The 9,788-nt window shown below is 31.2% G+C and overlaps 1 protein-coding gene across 1 annotated transcript; it reads right to left on the reverse strand.

Moving 5' to 3' along the window:
* Nucleotides 1-534: 534 nt before the first annotated feature.
* On the reverse strand, nt 535-7,193 carry LOC108965767 (cytochrome b5-related protein-like). Its single transcript, XM_018928368.1, has 4 exons — nt 6,722-7,193; nt 1,957-2,287; nt 1,515-1,897; nt 535-1,443 (listed from the first exon to the last, which is right to left on the reverse strand). Exons 1-4 carry the CDS (start codon nt 6,811-6,813, stop codon nt 948-950), a joined length of 1,302 nt encoding a protein of 433 aa, XP_018783913.1. The 5' UTR covers nt 6,814-7,193; the 3' UTR covers nt 535-947.
* Nucleotides 7,194-9,788: the final 2,595 nt, after the last annotated feature.

Genomic DNA, 9,788 nt, shown 5'->3' on the forward strand with positions numbered 1-9,788 from the left:
CGGTAAGATGGAAAGTAGTGCGCGCAAAAGTACGCAATATGCGCACTAATTATAACAAAGCAAAGGAGTGGGAAGGGTCGACAGGCGCAGGAAGTATTGAAGGCGACATAATAAAAAGTAAATTCTTTCAAGGAAATCTCGTTTTTTTTTAATTGTGACCATTATTTTTTTCTATACATACTTTAAGAAAAATGTGTTTTTTCTATGAAGAGTTGGACGATATTTTCGGCAGCAGATTAAATTGTTCTGCAGTAGTGGGGGACAGTTTGGTGACGCTGTTAGAAAGCGATTCTACAAGTCCATCGGGAGAGCTTCGTCTTCTTCGTCACCTTGCAAAGTATAAATATTTATATTTAATGAAGAAACGTAWGCAAATACTCACTTGATTCAACTCCTAATAGAGCCAATGTATGATTTTCACATAAAGAAGCTATAATTTTATTWTTCTGACTTTCTCGTGGCATTTCTGTGTTCTTAATTTTTCACTATCAGCTGATTAAGTGTAGAAAGATGACAAAATATGACATACAACAGTTAAAGGTGCTCACAAGTATCGTATTTTTAAAGAATATTAAAATATGACATAAGACATGCAACAAAGCTTGTGAATTGCCTAATTACTACAAAGTATAAAAGTTTTGTATACCCAACGATTCTATTTATCACCTAAAACTAATAGAAATATACATATAAGGTTTCGAATAATGACGGTTTGTGCTTGTGACAGTGGTCTCGTAAAAACCTTTTACGAACTCCTTCCTCCCTTTTTGTTTCATTACGATATATAATATTACGCAAATTACGTGTTTTGATCCCGCGAATATAGATATGTATGAATACATTATTGTCCATAAATAAAGTAATAATATCATATATACAAAGTTCCAAATATAAATAAATATCCATTTATAGAAATTTATTTCGGAAATTATTAATTTCTATTAACACTAATAGGAGGTAGGATTTGGCTTTGTACGTAATAACTGCTTATTCTGAGCAACTATATGCTGCCAATGGTTGCATTCACGCAATTGTGCTTGATATTCGTCTAAAGTTTCATAAAGCACCGGATAGAGTTGTGGAAGTATGCCGTGATCCAGTGTCGGAAATAAATGATGTAGAAAATGATCCCCAAAATGCGTTAACACCAAAAACTGCGAACCTTTGATATCACAACGATCGATTATTGTGTCCAATTGATAAAGACCCCAATCTCGATCTTCACGACTTGCATCGCCATCATGAAAAATTGTTGGGCCATGATGTCCGGCATTCAAACCAATTACGCCAAAAATTAAACTTGCAAGACCAATGATGACAACCCATTGTCTGAGTACAGTCAAAACAGGCACTTGTGCTACAAACATCATAAACAACGGCAATATAAATCCGATCATGTCGTGCCAAAATAAAATGTTCTTTCTTAGTAGGGAAACTGTAATTCTATATATGTATAGTAAAATTTTCGAATTAATTGTATGAGAGATAATATTTATGAGCAGTGCGTTTTTTACCTCAATATTATCTGGAAAGGAAATATAAACGTATAAACAATAGGTTGTATGGCGACGCTAAGAAGACGAAACCATTTTGTATGAAGTTGTGAGTTTGGCCACCAACAAAGATAGGGTTCAAAGAGAGACATCTCGAGGTCAATTAAGGAGTTCGGGTAGACATGATGAGACATAGCATGCAAAACGCGCCAGTTACAAAAATTCATAAGCGACAAGTTAAAAGTATACATCTGCCAATTGTCCTTACGATGCAGGTAGTTGTGCGTAGCAATAGTTAGCCATGAGAGTGAGAGGCCTGCGAGTAATTCGTATATTACATAGCCAGTATACGAGCAGGCGAAAGCCAATGAAAAAGTAGATAGCAAGAGACCAAAGTGTATAACCTAAGCATAAAAAATCGAGTTAAAGTGAAGTCTTTCTGAAGAACTATACAAAATTATACATCTGTTCGTCGTTSAGGGGAATGATCCACATTTTTGAGCTTATCACGCACTCGCGACTTGAGCACTCTGTAGAAACCATTATCGTGTAGTGTTAACTTGTAATTGCGCGGTTTAGAAGTACTTCGAACATGAAATTGGGCTAGCATATTTTCTGGCGTTTTAGATATATGATGTGATTCAAATGCTTCGGTTATATCGGTGCCCTTTGTCCATTCTAACCAGAATGATCCACCTGGATGACTTGGTATAAACTCGGTAAGGTCATAAAGTTCATCTTTGATACGCCATAAGCCTTCCGCTGCATCGTCCTTCTGTTTGGCTGCTATCCATCTGTTAAAAAAAATATATTTGAATTATTTCATTGTTTTCATTAGATCCAATGTGGAACTTTTAACTTTCCAACTATTTTACATTTTTCTTTACTATTTTGGATATACAGCCCAACGATGACTCTTTTACCGATACCTTTACAGTGCCGATAAAAAACCACTTTTTCTGCATTTTCTTTTACAACATCTCAACATTGTTACATTGGTTGTAATAGGTGCGTTCATCTATTTAACTCTTATTTGTAGCACCATAAATTAATCCTGCGTTATTCGAAAATAAGTGCTTTAACTGTAATCATTCACTATACAGTACAGTAAATATTTTTTTACACGGTAGGTACGTTCCTAAGAAAACGGTGTAAATTAAAATTGTGTAAAATARTACACGAATATGTAAATTTGAAAAAAATTCCAATATGTTCTTTAAAAATCGTGCAAAAAAGTGATAATAAACTCCAATAAATAATAATAAAATAAAACAATTAATATTTATTACAAAAAAATAATGTTGTTGACAGTTTAAATTCAATCCATAAATGTAAATAAAAATCAAAAAAAATTAGGAAAAAAGAGTACGTACTCATCACTAGTTGATAACAATCGTGTACGTTTATTATGGACTATTTTGTTCTGCATTATTAATGGTCTTCTATAGGTGTTTCTGTTATAAAGTCTGTTAAAAGAAATTKTTTTTTTGGTTTCTCCAGTTGTTTAGATAATTCTTGATACCCAGCAACACAAGATTTAAGTTTACTTAGGAATTGTAATACACGCTCCGTGTGAGGATCATGAGCCCTCACGAATTAAGTGAGCCGTTAAAACCTGACCTTCACTTCGATATCAACATCTTTATTTTTATTGATAGCCATAATTACAATTAAGTCGTTATCAATAGGACTTTCTTGTATTGATTCATCGATGTTAGCCATTTCGATCTTGTCAAACCCATCGCCACCTATATTATTTGAAAGACTTATGACCTCAGAACAAATTTTTGATCTTTGCACTACTGAAGTTCTTTGAACGGAAGCTGGTTCCGCAACTGTTGGATGGCAAAGGAAACATGGGTAACTTAATCCAAAAAATTTAACTTTTTCCATGCTTCCATAACATTTAAGTTGTTTTCTTCCACTGAATCTAAAATATGTGGTGGTATTAGGCGGCAAAAGCCGCTTTTAAAGCTCTTGGCATAAGGGATTTGTTGATTAACAGTGGCTTCAACATTTTATCGACAGATGCGTTACTGCAAAGCAAGAGAGTCACCCGATGTTTGGCTGCTTTAAAGCCACCAGCTGTCTTTTGAGATTTTGCTATGAATGTTATAAAGTATATTTGTCCTCTTGAATTATTTTAGCTAGTTCATCCGGATAGTTTTTTGCAGCATTTTCGTCTGCTGATGCCAATTCTTCTTCAATTTTTACATTGTAAAGATCGTATATTTTCAGTAAACCTGTCAACTATCCATGACTAGCATTGAAATGACCCAGAAATTTTTGATTGTCGAATGAAACTCTCATTTTCGTTTATACSAAGCGCTCTGCCAACATATGTTGAATCATCGCCGTTTTTTAGACAGTCTAGTATTTTTATTTTCGTTTCTAATGAATCTGTTGTCTTCTTGTTTGTCTCTTCAGAGTATGCTTGTATTAATAAGGGCATCGGAAAAATTAAATAAAAATTGYTTTCTAAGGTAACAATGTAATACAATTTTACATTTTGAAAAGTTATTAAAAATYCCCATTATATAATTTGAAGATTTCACCAATTTATAAAAAATAACTAACTTAAACTTTAACTTTAACAACTTTATTGAAATTATACATTGCATCATCAGCAAACTCATGGRTTACATAAAAAGGGTATTTCCCTTAAACAAGCCGTGTAGTAGAGTTGCCATTTTTTACAAATTAAAAAAAAAAACTTAGGAATCGTGTAGAAAAAGACCATGTAAAAAAAGATTTCACTTTAAATAAGTTTAAGTCAAGAATCTATCATTTTTTATTGCTTAAGCTAATTTGATGTCAAAATGAGGTGAAAGTTAAAAACGCACACTATTTCACAAATTACAACAAAAAAAAGAAGTTGTATACATAACAGAATATTTTCTAAATTTTCAGTTTCATAAAAATTGCGAAAGTACCCAAAAGCACTTCCCAACTTCCTGCTTCGATGGTAGGTATTAGTAAAATATCAATGGTGTTATATAACATGAATACAAACACCACATATTTTATTACACTTCTCAATAAATCTGAAGGAAAAATTCGCGACTGATGTGCTAAGAGGTCTGTGAGGTATTTGGAGTGTTCTGATTACGAATTKCTGCTCAAAAAGTACAGCTATTTTTCATTTTAGTAAATGGTGGTGGTTTGACCTTTACATCCCAGAACTACAACATTAAAGATGATACGTGCTATGTAATTTTGACTAATATTTTCGGTTTTATAAACACAAAATTTTGCCTCCAACATCACAATTGCAAAATGACTGTAACTGAATCGCTTTCGTAAACGCAATATGCAAATCATAGTATTCGTAAACGCCATTGCAAGTATGAAAGTATATAGCACTATTTCATGCGTAGACCTGTAAAATTTGTTTGGATTTTATTTTTTATGCATTTAAAATGGAAGGTTCATCGATGAAATAATTAATTTATGTTAAATTACTTACTTTATGTTAAATTACTTATATGTTATCTATTAAATTTAATTTTTATTTCATTTTATTTATTTTTCATTTCAATTAGTTATTTCTTTTATTATTAGGACAATGTACCGTTCCATTCATAAACTTCAAATGATTGCATTATTACGTTTACGAAAGCAACTGTAGTGTTATAAAACCAAAAAGTACAATTGAGGAAAATATTACATTTTATTTCGTAACTCTCTTCACTATAAACATTTTAGTATGTTGGCATAATACACAAAGAATGAATCTTACATTTTTCTGCATGTTTTTGTTTCCCATCTATTTACTGGTATTAAGAATAATTCAACTTGATTTGTTAGCATTTCTAAGCATTATTTTTTATTGCAGTCAAAAGCTATTCCAAATCGAATTGCGGTTTCAAACCGGTAGATTAGCGGGTATTAAATTCGTATAAAGTAAAACTTAAAAATGCGCATTTCTGTCTAAGAAATTGCGTTTTATTTAGGAACCTGTTATTTATTACGATATAATACAGTTATATTGATTTTTTTATTCTAATGAATGAAATTAATTAAGTTTTACAAGAAAATTACATTTAGAACTTGAAATTAATGCTGAAACAAACCATTAAACACTGACATTGCTACTTTGTACCTATATATTAGTAACGCAATTAGGTCCAGTTCATTATTTAACTTTTAAATCTACCTATGTATATACATACGTATAATTTGTGGATATTGCTTTCATKCGCAATAATTTCATTTATTTTTTTAATTCAATATTATTATGTAACTTTTTATTTAAGAGCTAACACATTTTTCAGRTTTAACAAACTAAATACACTTTTTACAATAATGACAACTTTGGCTTACTAGGCAAGGGTAAGGTTAATTAACATATAACCAGAGTTTTGAATATTAGAATTCAAAAATAAAATTGAAAATCTGAATTTTATCCAAGATAAGTAGATGGGATTAGAAAATGAAAATTAAATTTTTAAAATCAAATTCAAAATTCAAAACTGATAAAACATAGACCGTTTGAAGATATTGAAGATGATGCATTTTTATTTTGTAAAGCAATTTGCTTGCAATAATTTTCTGAGCACATACTATATATGTGCATATGTGCATATGTACATACATACATATATAATATAGGAAACGCTGAGTTCATATTAAGTAGTGCAAATATCAAAGGATAAGCTCTGATGCCCAACTTTGGTATATTTTTTAAAGCACTTTCAGCCATACTCGGGTTTTGAGGGCGATATAACGGTATAGAAAATCAGTATTAATTCAGATTTGATTAAAGTTACCGAACYCTTTACTAAGAGCACATATTCCAGACCAACCTTTATAAGTTAAACATAAAAATAGAAATGTTTTTCATTTATTCGTTGTGTGATAATAAAATAAAACTCGTGCTCACAAATGTTTCCAGAATTAAATTAAAAATGTTTAAAATAATAAAAAAAATGAGAAAACAGTAAGTTTGTGCAAGTATGCTATAATTAGAATACCAATATATGTAYACATACATATGTGCTTATTATCTTTGCTGTTTTGCGAAAGTGCGATGTCTAAAAAGTTTAAGCAGACGTTGATGGAGTTTATAAAATAGAAATAGTTATGGTAATAGTTAAAATAGTTATGGTAAATAGTTATGGTAAAAATAACAGAGCTAGAGATGATAATAATATTATAAATTTACTAGTTAGATTGTTCAAAATTCGTTTTGTTTTCRGTATTATAACTTTATTTCTCAATAAACTTACCCCTCACAAGTCTTGATCAGTTTTTCGCGATATACTGGGTATTTTCTCAATATTTTTGATACTCTCCAATCTTCTTGTTTTAGGTTGGTCATCTCGTTTGAAATATCAGAGCGTTAACTTTTTATTTTAAATTCGTTTATCAATAAAAATAGTCGAATTCTTATCGTGCGGTGCACATTAACTAGCTATTCCCATACAACAAATAAGACGATTGAAACAAGAAATGCCTCTGTAAATATATTAAGTATACAGCAAAACGAGCTTAACTAAAATTATTCGTACTCAATATGCAAAATACTGAGGTCAACGGTCGTTGTATCTCTAATAGATTAGCAACTTGAAATACCAATAAACAAAATAGTATTTCAAATAATTGAGTGACGTTCTGAGCGTTTTTCCAAATGGGAATTGAATTGAATTATTCGGTAAGCTATTACTTGTGCGACACACTGCGTTCTGCTTTATTGACTAAGACCCCGCAGCTGCACTCAACGCGCTTTTGTTTGGCACCGTGTGTCCATGAGTGTTCGTAAATTACGAAGTCGGATAAAATTAATACATATACATATTTTGTATACGCTGTTCACTTAAACTGTTGATGTTTTTGTACGAATTAAATACACTCATATGTATGAGCTACGATACTATCAGTCAAGCAAAGAGCTTACTGACTTATTCTTAGAGCTTTAAATGGTTTACATATAAATTATTTAATTGCGAAATTAATATAACATAACATAACCTTAAAATCTATGTCAAATACAGTTTGTCTATTAATTGTTTGCAAAATGAAAAATAGTACAAAAATTAATTTAAAAATTTTTAATTTTTCGTAAATTATGATTTTTTTTTTTAATTTTTTCATCACTTTATTAATTCAAATATTTATTATTTTTATAAATAATGAACAAAAGTTCAATATTGTAAAGCAGGAAAATAAAAAAAAACGTAAAAACTCAATAAACTACAAATAGTTTACTGTCAATTAATTCTTTCCAAAATGCAAAACTAAATTTTATAGTAATAACGTCATCCCATTAGAAAGTGGGCCTGGTAAAATTGCCAAAACCGAGGGCAAGTTGCTTCTCAATATTAAATGCAGATACCAGCGCATTTTTATACTCTCGCAACAAAGTTGCTAAAAAGAGCATTATAGTTTTGTTCACATAACGGTTCTTTGCAAGTCCTAAAACTAAAAGAGTCAGATATAGTTATGGTTATATATACCAAAGTGATCAGGGTGACGAGTAGAGTTGAAATCCGGATGTCTGTCCGTCTGTCCGTCCGTTCGTGCAAGCTGTAACTTGAGTAAAAATTGAAATATCATGATGAAACTTGGTACACGGAAGGTTAAGTTCGAAGATGGGCAAAATCGGCCCACTGCCACACCCACAAAATGGCGGAAACCGAAAACTTATAAAGTGTCATAACTAAGCCAAAAATAAAGATATTAAAGTTAAATTTGGCACAAAGGATCGCATTAGGGAGGGGCATATTTGGACGTAATTTTTTTATAAAAGTGGGCGTGGCCCCGCCCCCTACTAACTTTTTTGTACATATCTCGAAAACTACTACAGCTATGTCAACCAAACTGTATAGAATAGTTTCTTTTAGGCATTTCCATATACAGTTCAAAAATCGGAATATAACCACGCCCACCTCCCATTCAAAGGTTATGTTGAAAATCATTAAAAGTGCGTTAACTGACTAACAAAAAACGTCAGAAACACTAAATTTTACGGAAGAAATGTCAGAAGGAAGCTGTACGGTGAGAGCACCTCAAAATTGGCGTTTTTTATAACATTTTCCATTATGGCCAGATTGGACAAAATAATAATTTTTTGGGCATTTAAATTAAAATACCCAACATTTAGTACGAATAAAAATTACTATATAGTGGTTATTTATTATATGGTGAAACTATTTAAATTTTTTTTAATTATTTTAGAACAACTGACTTTTGGCTTTTCAATGCCCTATAAAAGCATTTAAGCTTGTTAGCTCTCAATCATTAAATTAGCGGCATTAGTCGCTGCCTGACAAGTAAATTTAAATTAAATTGAAATACATATGTACATACGTTATTTTACATTAAAAAGGTGAAATGTAAACTGAATTAAAAGTAAATAATAAAAAATGTGTTAAAATGTGTAAAATTAATGAACATTAAATGAAATTTAATATAACATAAAACTACATATATATTTTTTTTTGATATTTTGCGACTTTTGAATAATCGCAGTTTTTCACTGTGAACTACGCATAAAATTTGTATGTCAAAGTTTAACAATAAGTTCCAGCAGCCTAAGAGCACATTSTTTATGAGAGGAGTATTCGGTACATTATTTCACCACCCCATCTTATACATATACAAGCCACGAAATGAAGATGGCGAAGCACCTTTGTCGGTTACTCTTGACCATTGCTAAAAAAAATTAAAAACAACAAAGCAAATAGATAGCATACGTACCAGAGTCCTAACGGAAGTGTGAATATAAAAACCGGTTTGTTTGTAAAAATAAAGAAAACATCAAGTGTATAATAGAAATAGTGTAAAAATGGTTGATAGTGCGAAAAATAAAAAATATTGCGAGTTAATTACCTTAGATTATTTTTGTAAACACAATTTAAGAAAACAAGGTAAACTTTTTACGTAGAAAAAATAACAAAAAAAGCCAAAAGATGGGGAACGCTCAGAGTCAAGGATCCGAGCKCAAATGAGAAAATGCGGTTGGCTTTAAGCGTTTTTTTTTTACAGGGTGGCTGACCAAAAAACTACCAAAAAAAATTAAATAACTTTTTTTCTGTTTAATGAATCTGGTTAATTTTTTTTTATTTTGCAGATTGACTTTTGCATTTAACAAAAATGGATACCTGGGACACTGAAAAAAGAATTTGGATTGTCCGCCGCTATCACGCACTGGAGTCCGTAGTTTCGGTTCAAAGAGAGTATAGGCGMAMGTTTGGCGGCAATCCTCCGAGCAGATGGACCATAATGAAACTTGTAAACAATTTTGCCGAGCATGGGACAGCCAACAGAATACCTTACCATCGAAACCCTTTAGTT

The sequence above is a fragment of the Bactrocera latifrons genome, unplaced genomic scaffold (genome assembly GCF_001853355.1).
Source record: "Bactrocera latifrons isolate USDA-ARS-PBARC rearing strain unplaced genomic scaffold, ASM185335v1 scaffold_1487, whole genome shotgun sequence".
Classification (NCBI taxonomy): Eukaryota; Metazoa; Arthropoda; class Insecta; order Diptera; family Tephritidae; genus Bactrocera; species Bactrocera latifrons.